Here is a 16947-nt window from a genome sequence, read left to right as displayed (position 1 = left end):
ACCTTAAACATGTGAAGAGGTAAACTGTTTCACCTATCGATTTTAGATACTTTTCAGAAATCAAAGAATTTGATTGTACAGGATTACAGTGTACTTTCCAGTACCATGCTGCCTAGTATAGGATTTCTTGAATTAACCTCCTAATTCATAGGAGGAGGTGTGTAAATTAAGAATACAGCTTTAGGCCGGGCGCGGTGGCTCACGCCTGTAATCCTAGCACTCTGGGAGGCCGAGGTGGGCGGATCGTTTGAGCTCAGGAGTTCGAGACCAGCCTGAGCAAGAGCGAGACCCCACCTCTACTAAAAATAGAAAGAAATTATATGGACAACTAAAAATATATATAGAAAAAATTAGCCGGGCATGGTGGCGCATGCCTGTAGTCCCAGCTACTCGGGAGGCTGAGACAGGAGGATCGCTTGAGCTCAGGAGTTTGAGGTTGCTGTGAGCTAGGCTGACGCCACGGCACTCACTCTAGCCTGGGCAACAGAGTGAGACTCTGTCTCAAAAAAAAAAAAAAAAAAAAGAATACAGCTTTATCACAGTTGTAGTTCTAGGAAAAGATGGAGGTTGATGGGGGTGGGCAGGGAGGCAACAATTATTAATTCCCAAAAAATGATATAGTACAATGGTTCCTGAACTTTGCTGCACATCAGAATCATCTGGGAAGCTTTTAAAAATCATGATATCTAGGTTGTACCCCAAACCAGTTAAATCAAAATATATGAGGTTAGGTGTCATATTGTTCTAAAGATTCCCATGTAGGCTGGACACGGTGGATCATGCTTATAATCCCAGCACTTTGAGAGAACTGCTTGAAGTCAGGAGTTCCACACCAGCCTGGGCAATACAACAGGACCCCACCTCTACAAAAAATAATTTTAAAAAATTAGCCAGGCATGGTGGCATGCACCTGTACTCCTTGCTACTCACGAGGCTGAGCCAGGAGGATCTCTTGAGCCTGGGAGTTGGAGGTTGCAGTGAGTTGTGATCACACCACTGCACTCCAGTCAGGGCGACAAAACAAAATATCCCCATGTGATTCCACTGTGCGGCAAAAGTTGAGAACTATTGGTATAGTTGAAAGACATAGTAAGATCTGTTCAAATCACACATCAGCTGTGTGACATCAGGCAAATTAACCATTTCAACTCACACACTTTACATGAAACTCCACCTTATAGGATTGTTGTAACTGAAACTGAGTACAATGCCTAGGTAATACCAGACTCTTTCTTGCATGCAGAGGGGAAAACGTTTAGTCAATTGTTCCCTTGTTTCAATAGTTGTCAATGTTATGAATAAATAAAAGGCAATTACACCTTAAAGTTAGAACAAATTACTGCATCAGAGAACAGAAGAGGTATCTTTTATCCTACTGATTCTATCAATTTATACAATGCATGTAAAAACTCTTAAGACCTAGTTGATCTTACAGAAGCCTTTTATAAAAGAAAATTCGTGTTACAAATTGTAGAATTCATTCTAGGTTCAAATCTAGATGGCATTACAGGCAGAACCCTAACTCTGTCAATACAATGCTTTTTCCATTTCCCTTTATATTGAGGATCAGAATGTACTCTCTTCAGTTAAACCTTTATTATACAGCACTTCCAAAGTCCCCATTAAAACAGCCACAAAATAACTCAACTGACCTCTCACAGAGAGGAAAAAGCAGTACTCTAGTTCTTCGAAGGAGAATAAAGTAAAGATACCACCATCACCTGATTATTTCGTCAGTTATATTCCATAGTGCACTTCATGGTGATAAACAGACTATTCACTTGTAGTCTTGCATATGAGTAAATCAACATCAAATTCAGAAGAAATGTGTAACTATGATCCAAAAGACTAACTTTTTAAAAAATAAAACTAATTTCCTGACCCTCAGAAAGTGTGAGATAATAAATATTGTTCTAAACCATGAAAAAAAATAAAAAAATAAAACTAATGTTACAGAATGTAGCATACTAAGAATTAGCAGTGTCTGTGTGTATATAAATAAAAATCAAATATCTCAATGGGGTGTGGGCTGCACCTTTGTATGCATTTGTCAAAACTGATCCAACCACACATTAAGGTCTGTGCCATTTCACTGTATGAAAATTACACTTCAGTTGTTAAAAATCCTATTAAGACATGCATTAATTAGTCCATGCTACGTTAATACTGGTCATTCAAAATTTAAGAGCCATCTGAGATTGCATTAGAAACAGAAACGGTAACCAAAAAAAATCATCATTTTAACAAGGTTCTCATTCATTGAAAGCTGTAAAGGCATTCAAATAACCTCATAAAAACTTCCGTTAAACTCAAGGACTAATTTTAGAACATTTGCTGCAAATTCTAGTTTTTTTTAAATAGAATTCTTGATGGTAAAGTTATTTACTAAACATTAAGAGATCATGAGAAAACCAAGACTTAATGATATTTAGGTACAGCTTAAATATGCTTTGAAACCAAATGATGTAGCTCTAAAAATGTCTAAAGCCAAACATGTAAAACCCATATACTTTATACGGACTCACAAGTACTTACTCCAAATTAATAATTTCCAACAAAATTTTTATATTGCAATCCACGGATTCAAAAAGAATAACAACAACCTGAATTATAAGCATCTAGTTAAATATACAAATAATAGATTACTTACACTTATAAAAAAGCTTTTCAGCTTCTCTAAGGCCAAGTGCCATAAAGTGAGGGGGCAAAGTATAGCTCTCCAGCATCAAATGGAAAAGGTACGATTTGACCTTGACATAAAGATGATAATGGCTCTCAGGAGGACTGGGGGTCAGGAGACTCTAGTAACTCCTGAGATTTAAATATTCTAATTTGTATGAATGCATCTATTAGGTTTCATCCAGCTCAAACATGCTAACTAGCATTATTCCATTAGCCAATATAAAGCATCTCTAGTATACCATGGAGTCAGTTACCCTTTGAGTTAAAAATCACATTTCTCTAGTAGTAATCTGTAAGTTATCTTAATGAAGAAGATATACCTAGCGCCGTTATCACCTTTGTACTCTGACAACAGCCATTACAATCTTATTCACAGGATATTCACTTAGTGCCAAAAAGATTAATATTTAAGCTGCTTTTAACAGTGAAGAGTAAGGATTAACTAGTACTTTATAAATATCTTCTAGAATATTTGACAGAGAGCAAAAAAAGCGATTAAAAAAAATTAGCCAACTGTGGTAGCCCTGTGTTTCCAGCTGCGTGGGAGGCTGAGGCAGGGGGATGGCTTGAGCCCAGGAGTTTGAGGCTACAATGTACTATGATCACACCATGAATAGCCACTTCACTCCAGCCTGGGCAACAGAGGGCAACCTGGTCTCTTCAAATTTCCCTTGCCCTCTTCTCACTTTCTTTATACATGATTTCCCTATAAAAGTATATTTCATTATTTTACTTTCTTCTGATTTGTCACTCTATAGTTTACCTGAAAGAGATGACATTTCTAGGTCTTCTGTGGTACTTCACTCCTAAAATAACATTCAAGGGTAAGGTCTAGCCATATCATCGAAATGATGAAATGCTTTCTACCTACTATCCTCAGTGACTTTAGTAGTGAACCCTTGTTCAAACAAAAGCCTACCCAAATGCTCAGCATGCAAAAGCAAATGGAAATGAATATTTTTCTGGTAAAAGAAGGGTAGGAAGCCCTAAATCTTTCTGTTCAGCACTCTCCTTTCCTATCCCAACAAGTTAGAAAATTAACTTAGTAAAATCTTCTTTTTATTTTATAGGTGAGGAAACTGACCGACCCATAGATGTTAAGGGGCTGAGTGACTCTACATCACCCAGTCAATATCACATAGCAGATCTAGAGCTCAAACCTCTAACATCTTACTGTCTACTTAAGAACTTTTCAGTATATCATAATTGTTTCTTTAGAGAACACGTTAATTCAATTCAGAGTGGCACAAAGACAAGGAGGGTTGTAACAGAAATAGTACAGTTGACCCCTGAGCAACACAAGTTTCAACTGTGCAGGTCTACTTACATGTGCATTTTCTTCTACCTCTCCCACCCCTCAAACAGCAAGACCAATCCCTCTTCCTCAGCCTATTCAATGTGAAGATAATGAGGATGAAGACCTTTATGATGATCTACTGCCACTTACTTAATACTAAATATATTTTTTCTTCCTTACAATTTTCTTGGTAACATTTCTTTTCTCTAGCTTACTTTATTGTAAGAATACAGTATACAAAATATATGTTAATCTATTGTTCATGTTATCAGTAAGGCTTCTGGTTGGTCAACAGTAGGCTATTAGTTGTTAAGTTTTGGGGTAGCCACAAGTTATACATGAATTTTCAACTGGGTAGATGTCAGTTGGTGCCTCAATCCCTCGTTGTTTAAGCATCAATCATAATTTTAAGTGAGCTCTCAGATGTCAATTCACAAGGTTCAAGGATTCAGTTTCTCAAAATATCAAGAGACTGGATGCCATTCTCCCATCCTTGCTTTTTACACTGGATGCTATGCTCCTACTTAATAGGTAAGGAACTGATTAGGCAGGTCAGCTATGTAGGCCAGGTAATTTCCAGCCCTTGTTTTAGGATACCCCGAAGTATCTTAAAGCAAATTCTTTACAGAGTTTCCTAACAGGAAATTTGAATTTGAGAAGGGGCAGAGAGGAAATGTGTGTATGAAGGGTAAATGCAGCAAAATCTAAATTTTTAAAATTAGTGCCAACACTTCTAAACAATGGATAACACATAAACTGCATTATTTAATCTAGGCAAAACTAAACAGCCAACCTAATTCAATATTTACCAAGTAAATATTAAGTATATACTACGTATAAGTGATATAGAAATAGTAGGGAACTGAGAGGATGGGAAGATGTTGCCACCCAAATAAAGAACATTTATGTTAATCTGTCTTATCCTTTAAACTTCAGTGGAAAAATCTTTTTTCCACACTTTACTCTAAAAACCAACAAACCACTTTTGTTTCTATGTACCTGAACCTACTACTCCTAAAACAAATTTACCCTTTCCCCACCCTCATTCAATTACTATATTCTGCCTTAGAGACTACTCCCCAAAGCCACACTCTATTCTTGGATGCCCTCCCCAACCAGATCACCAAGCTTTTTCCCTAGAGCCAGATCCTGAAATCCCATCTCCTCTCCCAGGAAGCCTTAATTTGAAAGCCAGGTTAATCTCTTTAGCCCCACCCAGACAGCTTATAACTACCATAACTCTCTCTGCATTCACTATCTTATAATAGGCACCTATTATGCTACCTCCAAGTTAATTTCATTTATTCATGTGCTTATTCAGTACATTACTCATCGCCCTTATTGGTGTGTATCAGGTCTTCAATAAAAGCCACCAGATAAAAGGGCATGTACTTAACTTGGGTTTAACACTGAAAATGGCAGATGCTTAATGCTTTTTGGAAATGATCTCAAATACATTAAATCCAACATGATTTGTGAAATCTATAAAATCTCCCAACATGGATGAATCTCAAAAACATTATGCTAAGAGAAAGAAGCCAGACACAAATGACCCCATAGTGTATGATTCCATTATATGAAATTCTGGGAAAAATGACAGTGATGGAAATCAAATCCACACACAGTAGGGGTTTTTTTAATGGATGGGAATCATTTGAAATCCCAAATCTGGATCTTCCCAGATTTCACATTAATCTTTACTTCATAAACTTGGAATTTTCTTCCAAAACATTTACTTGATCACTTATGACCAATAGTACATTTTATCATTCTATTTCTCCATTAAAAATGTCTACCAACATTGGAATTTTCTTAAAAGATAGTTTTATTTTGACTGTTTCCACATCAGAACTAATGTATGCAATCCAGTTTTTAATTCAAGATTTGAAAATCACAAACTGTAGTAGAAAAAGAAGCTACAGTCAATACCATTCAATCTTAACTATTCTGAATCTTTTTTGCAAATGTTATTTCTGGAAAATGGCTGGGTTTTAAACTATATCTTAGTCTCTGTGCTAAGAAGCTCTTTAATCTCAGAAATCAAAAAATTTAAAAGTCAACCATTTGAGAGAACATAATGTCCTTATCTGGTCATCTTTTATCCTGATTACTGTTACTACTTGCATTTACCAATATCCCATTTCAAAAGAGGCTATAATTTCCCTGATGTGAAGTTTTACTGACAAAATAACTCAACAGGTTAAAATTACTTATGAAACTGTGGTTAAGTGATTAAGCTTTCTTTTAACACAACTGATACTGAGTAAATTTCAACACAGTTGGTGCTACTCAAACTGCCTTTGTCATTATCTATAAAAATTTAGTACAGACCGAACTGTACCAAACATTACAAATAATAAAAGCTTACAGTAATTAACACCTTTAAGAGGAACAGGAAGGATTTTCCACAGAATAACTTAACAATTTCGTGTCGCATCTGGTGCAGAGATCACAAACATACTGTCATTATGCCATCTCCTTCCTAGAACCCCACCGCCTCCTGCAGCTTTATTCCTGGGTTTTCAAAGGTATAATCCATTCAGGGTTACTAAAGGAGGAATCAAGGAAGCACAGTTTGTGAACCCTGAGAAAAGGGCAGGAATATGGGGTTGAGTCACGTCGTTCCGCCATTTTCTAAGCGGAGGAGGAAGACATGTTGGAACAAAAACACAACAAAAGAGCAGCCATTTCCCAAGCCAGTTCCAATAGCAACCCGGACTGGCTCAGCCCGGTCACTTCGGCACCCGCATATCCACTTCACCGGACAAACCTAAAACATCAGAGGTGCTGCCGTAAGGAAAACAGCAGCCAGCCTTTCCGCGTAGGGCCCAAAGATGACCTGCATACCTTACTGCAAAGGAAAGCCTCGGGAAGAGGAAGAATGACGGAAGCTAAATGGAGCAGAGTGTAATAAACTGAAATTGTAAACTAAGCTGGTAAACTAAAATTTCCTCGGCGATCGCAGTCACTTACGGGTCACAGGAACCACCAGTTAGAGGGAACCCAGGTAACTCAGATACCAAGACCCGGATCCAGCAGGTCCCACTACCTGCCTCTGCCCATTTCCCCGTTCCATTCTTCCCTCAGCGGATTGCCTACATGCTTATGGGTTCTTACCGTATGTGGGGGATGCCAACCCCACCTTGAAGAATCTTATAGAGTTTGCTCTCGTACAGCAACTGGGGGTGCCTGGCCTTCTGAGATTCTAGCTTCACTGCCACTTCCTGCAGGGGAAAGAGGGGATGATGGCATCAACATCCCTACGGATTCAATGTCACTTGGGAAAGGAGGGGGACATGAACAAAGCTCCAGGTCGCGACTGCAAGAAGAGAAAGGCTGGGAGGAGGAAGCTCTCTTTGTAATCATAAAAACGAGACAAGCAGCTTCAAAGGCCTCTTCAGGGGGTAGTGACGAAATCGGGACGTCCAAAGTGCAGGAAAACTATTCACCCAAGGAAAAGAAACAACCTCTGAATGTAACGAGAGGTTCTGAAGGAACTAGGTGATCGGAAACTGCTCTAATTGGAACAAGAACCCCAGTGGAATTAAACATTAAAAAAGTAAAAACATGGGAAATCACGGAACTATGATTTCGCTGTTTCCACCTTAAACGACAGTTAAAAAAAAGTTCGACTAAGGGACATTTACGGGACATGTTTAACAAGCTGGGAGACGAGTACACCCAACCTTTCTATTGAGTTCTTTCCCTTTTAGGGCAAGAGAGCGGGGGAGGTTCCCAGGCCAGGAAAGCTGGCTCTCCGCACTCCCCAGTGCGTGCGTGCGTGCGGTGGGGAGAGGCCCGAGCGGTTTGGGGGTTGGGGGAGTGAGGACAGGCGCAACGTTATGGTGAACCCCCCACCCGGTGATTACCTCGCCGTTGGTGATGTTGATCGCCAGATAAATGTCCCCGAAGGAGCCAGACCCGATCTTCCGTACCAGTTTATATTTCCCTCCGACAATGAATTCGGCCTTGGAGCCGCTGCTGCTCGCCATCCTGAGACACGAAGATGGAGGCTGGGGCCGAGCCCCGACACCTCTGAGGGGAGGATGGAGGCCTCCGGGGCTCGTCCACGGGGCAAGGCTGCGGAGGAGGGCGGCAGGAAACGGAACACGGAGGCCTTCCCCGGCGCTACGGGGCCCAGAATCAGTCAAGGGGAAACTGATCACAACCGCTCAGTCGGGTTTCTTTTTGCCAGGCCGCAGTTTGTGAGGGGTTCTCGCGGTTACCAGGCCAGGCCACTTGTTTCTGGGCGGCCGCCGCTGCCTCGCCTTCGCGGCGACGTTGCGGGCTGGAAAAAGGGGCGCGGTGAGCTAGGGCGGCGATACAGTTGCCACCACTGCCGCCGGCTCCGGCCCGGAGGGACCCCTGTCACTCCGCTGACGCCGCCATCTTGTTACTCCAGCTCCAGCCAACACAAAATGCCCCCAGTCCCCGGGAGCCGCTTCTTCACGGCGCAGAGCACTCTGGGAAAAGGATCTCGAGCGCTGGCCGGGAAGGATCGGCAGCTAGAGGGAGGGCGGAACCGGATCCGTGAGAGTGGCGGCCCACGCTCCGAGCGACACCTCGTCACCGCCCGGCTACGCATGAGCGTTGCAACCCCTTGCTGACTGCGCAGGCGTGCCTTGGCCTGTCCTCACCCCGCCCCGGGCTCCCTTCCACTTCCGGTCGGCCGTGGTTCTGCTCACGCTTTACTCACCTCAAACCTGCCCAGTCTCTGTATGACTGAGCGGCCCCGGGCCTCGAAAGCCTGTTAGGGAGGAGTCACCTTCATTTTTCGTGGCAGATAGAAGCTTCAGGCTTCCTTGGGTGTTGGGTGTTGACCTTTGCTCTTTGTTTGAGGTGGTTTTTAACCTTTGATGTTTTTTCAGGCCACTCCCCGGGACCGGCCTATTCCAGCTCAGTTTCTGTTTGGAAAGAGCCTGTCGCCTCTGGTGGGAAGGAAGAGAAAAGCAGCCTAGGACCGGCTGGATTTGAGGGACCTGTACAGGCCTCTCGGTTTTAGCAGAGCCTAGCAGATTTCTGCACCCTACAGAGTGGTGGAGATCCTCTCTTGTACAGGAGGAGGGAAAGGGGAAAAGCAAGAATTACTCCCTTGCCCTCTGTCTTTGCGTTGTTGCCCCACACATACATTTGATCTTCAAGAAGAAACTTAATATCTGATTCATAATGCATATTAGTGATAGATGGAATCACCAGAAAATAAAGTTGGCAACAGTGAAAAAACAGTAAAAGTTGTTACAGCTCCCCGCAAAAACCAACGAACAATCAGATTTGGGTCACGTTGAAAGCCGCAGTATTGACCCAAACAGGGTAGAAGTAACTTAAAACAAAATTAACAACGTTTAAAACTTTACACGGTAATTTTTTATTTATTTATTTATTTTTGCCAGAAATTGATGAAAGAATCAAATCTTTACCACATTTTATTTTACAGAATTTGACCTGGGAAAGTTGGACTTAGTAAGAATGTTCACAAAAGAAAACTCTATGGTTGATGCTATCATCTGTAATTTGAGTCAAACCTCAGTTGTAAAAATTTGAACAAAATCCACCCTAAATAAGTTCATTAAAATAGAAATAGAAAAACTAAAGAGTTTTAACTGCAACTTTGAAAGTTGATCAAGCAATTTGTAATAGGGTTCGTCCTGGAAGATACCTTGTCTGAACACAGGGAAAGAGACTTTCCCTAAGATTTAGTACAAAGTTTTTTGAGGCACAACCAAAATCCAGGGAACCTAACTCTCAGATCAGCACTATTGGACATCATTCTCCTTTGATGACTCTAAGGCGTGTTTTGGTCAACTTAAAAGCCTCTGCTGTTAGATTCTGGTCTACATTTTTTTTTTTTTTTTAAGCCAAGTTTAAGCATCTTGAGTTTTCCAGGCATTGCTACCATTCTGCTGATTTCCTATCATAGTCACCCTAAATTTAATGGATTCCTCATCTTGAGGAGTTCCCCATAAGTGGGTGGGGTATACTTTTAAAGGGATTTTTGGGTGTAGTGATACGAAAGCCTAATTGTGGAGGTGGGTAGGGGTGGACATGTAGTGAACTAAATCAGTGATTCGCAAAAGCCTATGTAGGGATTGGTGCAAGTCTCTAACATAGTTTTCCATAATGAAGTTAAAAAAATAAGGCCGGGCGTGGTGGCAAATGCTTGTAATTCTAGCACTCTAGGAGGCTGAGGCGGGAGGATCACTGGAGGTCAGGACTTAGAGACCCCATCTCTACTAAAAATAGAAAAAATTAGCTGGGCATGGCGGTGCATGCCTGTAGTCCCAGCTAATTGGGAGGCTGAGGCAGGAGGATTGCTTTAGCCCAGGAGTTTGAGGTTGCTGTGAGCTAGGCTAATGCCACAGCATTCTAGCTCAGGCGACAGAGTGACTGTCTCAAAAAAAAAAGAAAAGAAAAAGAAAAGAAAAGAAATAATAACACTCTGGGAGGCTGAGGTGGGAGGATCACTGGAGGTCAGGAGTTCGAGACCAACCAGAGCAAGAGCGAGACCCCGTCTCTACTAAAAAAAAAAAATAGAAAGAAATTATCTGGACAGCTAAAAATATATAGAAAAAATTAGCTGGGCATGGTGGTACATGCCTGTAGTCCCAGCTACTCAGGAGGCTGAGGCAGGAGGATTGCTTGAGCCCAGGAGTTTGAGGTTGCTGTGAGCTGGGCTGACGCCATGGCACTCTAGCCTGGGCAACAGAACGAGACTCTGTCTCAAAAAAAAAAAAAAAGAAACAGAAAAGAAAAAGAAAAGAAATAAGAGCAATATAATGCATTTTTCATTTACATATCTGATTTCACATTGTATTTTATTCTGAGATTTTAACTTCCTACATATATCATTAAAATGCCCTTTTTATAAAATGGTGCTGATGGTAGATGGTTATTCTGTTTTTTAGTATAGTATCTGTATTTGGCAAAATAAAAAGTTGACACTTCTATGTCTGACCCCCTCACCCCCTTTATTTTAGAACTTTCCTAAATCCATGAAATCCCCCACTCTGGGACTCACTTGTCTAAATGAATTTTAGAAACCCTCCAACTCTGAGATTCTATGATTTTATGTATATATTTGGTGTGAGTCCTTATTTGTTTCCTGCCTGTGGCAGTCACTATTCTAGCATTGACAATGTCCAGCAAAACGTACTAAAATGCTATATGAACGGCTATAGCCTTTTCAAATGTGATTTCAGTTGGATCCATCTTAAGATTTAAGTTTATTATATTTAAGAAGAGAAAATTTTTTAAATGTAGAAAATGAAAATTTTAGATGTTGCCTATGACTCAGTCTTCTCCTTAAAGTCAAATATCATTTGCAGTAACTTACAGCCTAAGCGATTGAAGAATAATCCATTTTTGGTGCTGCTATTTTAGTATTACAAATCATTCGGTACTTACTGAATCAGCAGCAGCTTTGGTGTGATGGAAGGAGTCTTTTCAATGTACCAAATAGCAATTCCTGGCTCCTAGACCAGAGGAATTCACTAAAACCATATCAGAAGTATAGAATAAAAATTTGAGACCTTGAGGGAAATAGATCATCTGGTTCAATAATCATTATTTTTTTTAATGCTATGCAATTTACAGAGTGTTTTCACGCCCATTATTTGTGCCCCAGTAAGACAAAGTGGCTTGCCCAAGATTATACAGATCTTAGTGGCAAAGACTGGACTAGAATTCCAACTACCTAACCAAATGAAAGAGAAAAAGGAAGCCCAAGAATTCGAGGCTGCAGTGAGCTATGATTGCACCACTGCACTCTAACCTGGGCAACAGAGCAAGACCTGTCTCTTAAAAAAAAAGGAGAGAGAGAAAGAAAGGAAATGGTAAAACACAAATTGGGACAATGAATGGGACAGTCATGTCCCATGATTACTTCTGTGTTCATAAAGAGTTCAAAATGAATTGAAAGGCATTTTTTTTTTTTTAAGGCCACAGAATTTACTCAAGGAAAGGTCACTGGTAGCCAGAGTGTGTTTTGAATAAAATGATAAAAGACAAGCACAAGAAGTATAGGTGGATGCTAAAAACACAAGGGTAGCCTGCCCATATCTGGAGTTGTTTGATACAAATAAGTAGAAAAATGTAATGCCTTAGAAAATGTTAAACAGTGTTTCAGGTGGTGTTTAACTGTTACACAGTCTTGTGCATAACCAGTATTAGATAAGTGGGTTAATGGAGTGATTGAAAACATGAAGACATTAGAAATGTACAGTTGGGTCAGAGAAATAATCCATTCAGTCTGTTTTCTAGCCTTTGACAGTGACAGCAATTTCTATGTCCCTTTCTTTTCCCTCACCCAGCCTAAATAATCTTCTAAAACATAATTTTTAATGTCTGTATGTTAAGCATGTATCGTATTGATGGAACAACGTTTAACCAATCTCAAGTGAATATTCTGATTGTTTCCAGACTTTTGCTAGTATAAACAATGCTGTAATGAATATTCCTATAGGTAAATCTTTGCTCGAATCCAAATTGGTTAGGATATAGTTCTAGAAATGCTACTGATCTTAAAACTCTTCGGATCATAAACAAAAACTTCCACTTCTATTTTGGTACAGTTAATGGTGATTAAACCCATATTTACGGGCTACCCAATCTTCTCACTTAAATCTATCTTTACAGACTTAAATCCTAATCCTTTCATTCTATCCCCAAAAGAGCTAGTTAGATTTTCTTTTCTGACCAGCCTACTGCTATAAAATGTAATAAATTCAATTTTGCAATTCCCCTATTCTCTCCCTCACCCCAATTTCAATGTCTCAAGAATTTTGCAAGTCTGTGGTTTGCAAGAATGTGCTCAGGCTATTAAAAATGTCCCTTTTATGACACAGCTAACAAAATACATTCTTTTGCCCATTAGTGAAGCAATTGAGTTCAACAGATACTTAGATTTAGTTGAAGGAGGGGGAAAATGAGTTTCCTGGAAAAGAGAATGGAGGTCAAAGGGCCTCAAAATCAAGAAAACAGTTAACCAAGTATGAAAAAAAAGAGTAATCTCATATGTGTTTAAGTCTCCCATATTTTGCATAAAGTCACAGAAATAAATATGCAAGGTCTTAGAGATAGGAAAGAATTCAATTTGTCATTGCTCCAAAATGAGATCAGCCCAGACCTTACCACAGAAATCTGTTAAATGCTTGAGTTAGGCATTTCAGCTCAATGTACTTTGATAAATGAGAAAGTACCCTTTTGGCCTATGTGAGGAAAACATTGTCATCTACATTTAGAATACGTGAGATAGGGAAGTTTCCCAAACTTTAAGCAAGAGCCCATGGAAACAGTATTAGAGTAGTGGAAATTTATTTTATTCTTAAAAACTAGTTTGGGGCCGGGCGCGGTGGCTCACGCCTGTAATCCTAGCACTCTGGGAGGCCGAGGTGGGCGGATCGTTTGAGCTCAGGAGTTCGAGACCAGCCTGAGCAAGAGAGAGAGACCCCATCTCTACCAAAAATAGAAAGAAATTATATGGACAGCTAAAAATATATATAGAAAAAATTAGCCGGGCATGGTGGCGCATGCCTGTAGTCCCAGCTACTCGGGAGGCTGAGACAGGAGGATCACTTGAGCTCAGGAGTTTGAGGTTGCTGTGAGCTAGGCTGACGCCACGGCACTCACTCTAGCCTGGGCAACAGAGTGAGACTCTGTCTCAAAAAAAAAAAAAAAAACTAGTTTGGGTGGGAGAAGAGAAACCAAATTATTCCTTTAGTTGGGTATTTAAGGGGTAGGTTAAATAGAAGGAAATGTATCCCAACTATAGTCAGGAAATCTAAATTTAGTTGTGACTCTACCTTAAATATTTTCCAGGGCTTCAATGTTGTAATCTTTTAAAAGAAAAGTTAGAGTCTAAGGTTCTTTCTAGCTTTAAAAATATTGTGCTGTTTACTAAAGATGACTTCTATATTTTGAAGTAAAAGGAGGAAACTAACACACTCTTTTCCTTTTACAGCTTTTTAAAATTCAGATGAAGTGTAAAATTCTGACGGTCAGATCCTTACCTGTGCTCCTTAATACTAAACTGTCAGGAAAACCAGATTCCCCCCCCCTTTTTTTTTTTTTTTTTTTTGAGACAGAGTCTTGCTCTGTTGCCCGGTAGAGTGCTGTGGCATCAGCTTAGCTCACAGCAACCTCAAACTCCTGGGCTAAAGTGATCCTCCTGCCTCAGCCTCCCAAGTGGCTGGGACTACAGGTGTGTGCCACTATGCCCAGCTAATTTTTTAAAAATATATTTTTAGTTGCCCAGCCAAATTTCTTTCTATTTTTAGTAGAGATGGGGGTCTCACTCTTGCTCAGGCTGGTCTTGAACTCCTGAGCTCAAGTCATCCTCCTGCCTCAGCCTCCCAGAGTGCTAGGATTAGAGGCATGAGCCACCGCACCCGGCAAGGAAAATCAGATTCTCTAACAGTGAAATATAGCAATAGATAGAAATTAGAAGAGACTTCCAAATTAGAGGGGATTGGGAAGTAGTTTCCTTTTTAAAATATTTAAGAGAGGCAGTAACTACAGCTTAGTTTTCGGCATGGCTTTCCCTGGGGGTAGGGGAGGGGCATCACTTAAATGACCTCTGTAGAGCCTTTCAGCCTAAAAAATCCTTGCTTAGATATTCAGAGAGGGAAAGCACGAAGTGACTTTTACTCTTCATCACAGTCTTACTCTTGGCAAGGAGTGAAATCCACTAGCCTTCCCACCCCCTCAGAGTTACTCTGAAATGGTGCCTAAGGCTTTAACATATTTGTCTGCAGTGAACATTCTGCAGTGCCAGAGCTATGTCCTGACAGGGAGGCAATTCAAATCGCTGATGTTCCATCTGCTCATTGAAAACCTTACTAATAAGGCCAGGACTTGAAAGGCACACTAAAAGATGAAATGCTGCATTTAGCCTGCATCCCCTATCCCACTCCCATTATCTTATTCTCATCAGTCTGACTAGGCAAGATTTAAATAATGAAATTATATTTTAAATGTTCTATTTTAATCACACAAACCATTAATTCCTGGAAATGTGCTATCATGCATGGCATCTGGAGATATTTGTGTTAACTATTTTTATTTGGAAGAATTTTATTAGTATTTTGGGGTTTCTGCAATTTCTAAGCCCCTTTCTCTTCCTCTGCATTGTTCATTAGCAAGGGCATGAAACTGCTCCCTGTGACTCATTATTGCTCACTATAGTAATCTACTCTTTTTTGTGAGACTAAATTTGGAAGATGCTTGAGTTGCCATTCCCGAGGAGAGCTGGTCCTAAGAACACATCCTGTTAACTCTCAACTGTCCATGCTAATGCCGGGAAGCACTGATACTTATCACAGAAACTGGAATAACTGCTCCATTTGATCCTGGCTAAGCCCAACACCACTGCAAAAAGACTTTCTGCAGTGAATAATCAGGGTCCTGGTTGGGCAAAAAACAAGCTTTGGGTTGTAGGGCCCTAATCCACAAAGCATAAAAAGTCAAATTATACTAATATAACCCTTTATAGCTCATAGAGTATTTTGTGATGCACTAATTGGTGCTTTTCCTGACCATTATAAGAGGTAGGTAAAGCATCTATTGTTATATCCATCTTATGTGTGAGGAAGCTGAAGCTCTGGAAGGGGGTGGCAACTTACCCAAGAACACCAGTTTTTGAGAAGAACTCCCACGGTCCACATCACTGTTCTATAACGTATGCCTGTTCACCTTCACAGGGAGCATGCCCTGTCCAGAGCCCCGCTGCCTGTTCTAGAGTTGGATTGGGAGCAAATTAGCTGTTAGGACCTAAGAAGGCCTACATTTGACTTAAATCATCCCCCACTCGGCTTGCTTACCCAGCCCATGGTAGCTCAGTTGATCTCTACAGTCTAAGTTCTGTAACTTAGTGCTCCAATCAGGGTCTGACTTCCAGCTGGAACTTCCACACTTTTGAGTGCCAACCCCCATCTCCTTCATGTCTGAATCTCAAACCCGGAAGTTCCTGGCTCTTTATCTGGTCCCTTGATCCTGGCTACCTGATCTCACTCATTCACCTCTATCCTCCTGTCCCCAGCTTCAGTTTTTCCCAGACAATGCTGCTTACTCCTGTCTCTTCAGTGTTGATTTCTGCCTGTCCTCTGTCAGATTCAAAAGCCAACTTACCTATCTATATTGTAGCTACCTGCCAGCCTTTCTAAACCCTCGTCACTTCCCCTTGGACTCTGAACCTGATCTGAATTCCTAAAACTGCTTCTTAATGTGCTCTCTAGGCCAGAGAAATGATACTTAAGACCCTATCTATCTATCTTCTAGCCCCCACTAACCTATATGGAACCCATGTTTTGATATTTTATTTTTTTGATTAGAATTTCAAATTCTGTTTTCCTTCATAGTCTATATTTTCTCGCTCTTCACTGTATCATCAATTGCCATAGCATCTGCCCGAGTTGGTATAGGATAAGTGAAAGCACTTTGTTTAGGCCATAAACCTCATAGAAATATACCCTGCTGTTGTTAGCATTAGATAATTCGAGCCAAAGGTGACTTTCTCTAAAACTTCTGGTGGGCGGAGACCAGCTGTCATCTGAAAGAGAAACTTCACGTTTATTGTCCAAAGCTGAAAATAAGCAACATGTAACAACTATGACATTACCACAACTGATTTATTTATGTAGAGGATTCCTTTTGACAAGATCATCACCATAGGCTTTCAGATGTGTCACAGGAAACAAAAATCAAAATTTCTAGTTTATTGTAAAAGTCTCAGAAACTTTCTTCTAATCAATGTGAAGATACTGAGTTTTCATGTAGCATCGCCATCCTGATTGATTTTCCCATGCACAGATGATAATTACTTTCAATATTTTTACAGCACTTTATGCAATATTATGCTTACTTATATTATCTTATGTCATAAAAAATATTTCATTGGGAAAGTAATTTCATTGTTTTAAATTTTAGATAGGGCAACTTAGGCCCAGAAACTTAACTTGCCCAAGTACACTAAATGA

At 40.4% G+C, this 16947-nt stretch overlaps 1 protein-coding gene across 5 annotated transcripts in view; it reads right to left on the bottom strand.

The window, feature by feature from the left end:
- Window positions 1-8763, bottom strand: part of CSNK1A1 (casein kinase 1 alpha 1) — a 44267-nt gene extending 35504 nt beyond the window's left edge. For 2 of the 5 annotated variants that reach the window (XM_069483938.1, XM_069483939.1), the window contains exons 1-2: window positions 7849-8763; window positions 7097-7203 (exon numbers count right to left, since the gene is read on the bottom strand). In XM_069483938.1, coding sequence (XP_069340039.1) covers window positions 7097-7203; window positions 7849-7971 — 230 coding nt within the window. In that variant the 5' untranslated portion in view covers window positions 7972-8763. The remainder of the gene's footprint in view (window positions 1-7096; window positions 7204-7848) is intronic. The other 3 variants (XM_069483940.1, XM_069483943.1, XM_069483941.1) reach the window with 3 other exon arrangements.
- Between the last annotated feature and the right edge of the window lie 8184 nt (window positions 8764-16947).

This window comes from Eulemur rufifrons, chromosome 10 (assembly GCF_041146395.1).
Source record: "Eulemur rufifrons isolate Redbay chromosome 10, OSU_ERuf_1, whole genome shotgun sequence".
Classification (NCBI taxonomy): Eukaryota; Metazoa; Chordata; class Mammalia; order Primates; family Lemuridae; genus Eulemur; species Eulemur rufifrons.
This window is presented reverse-complemented; position numbering and strand designations above follow the sequence as displayed.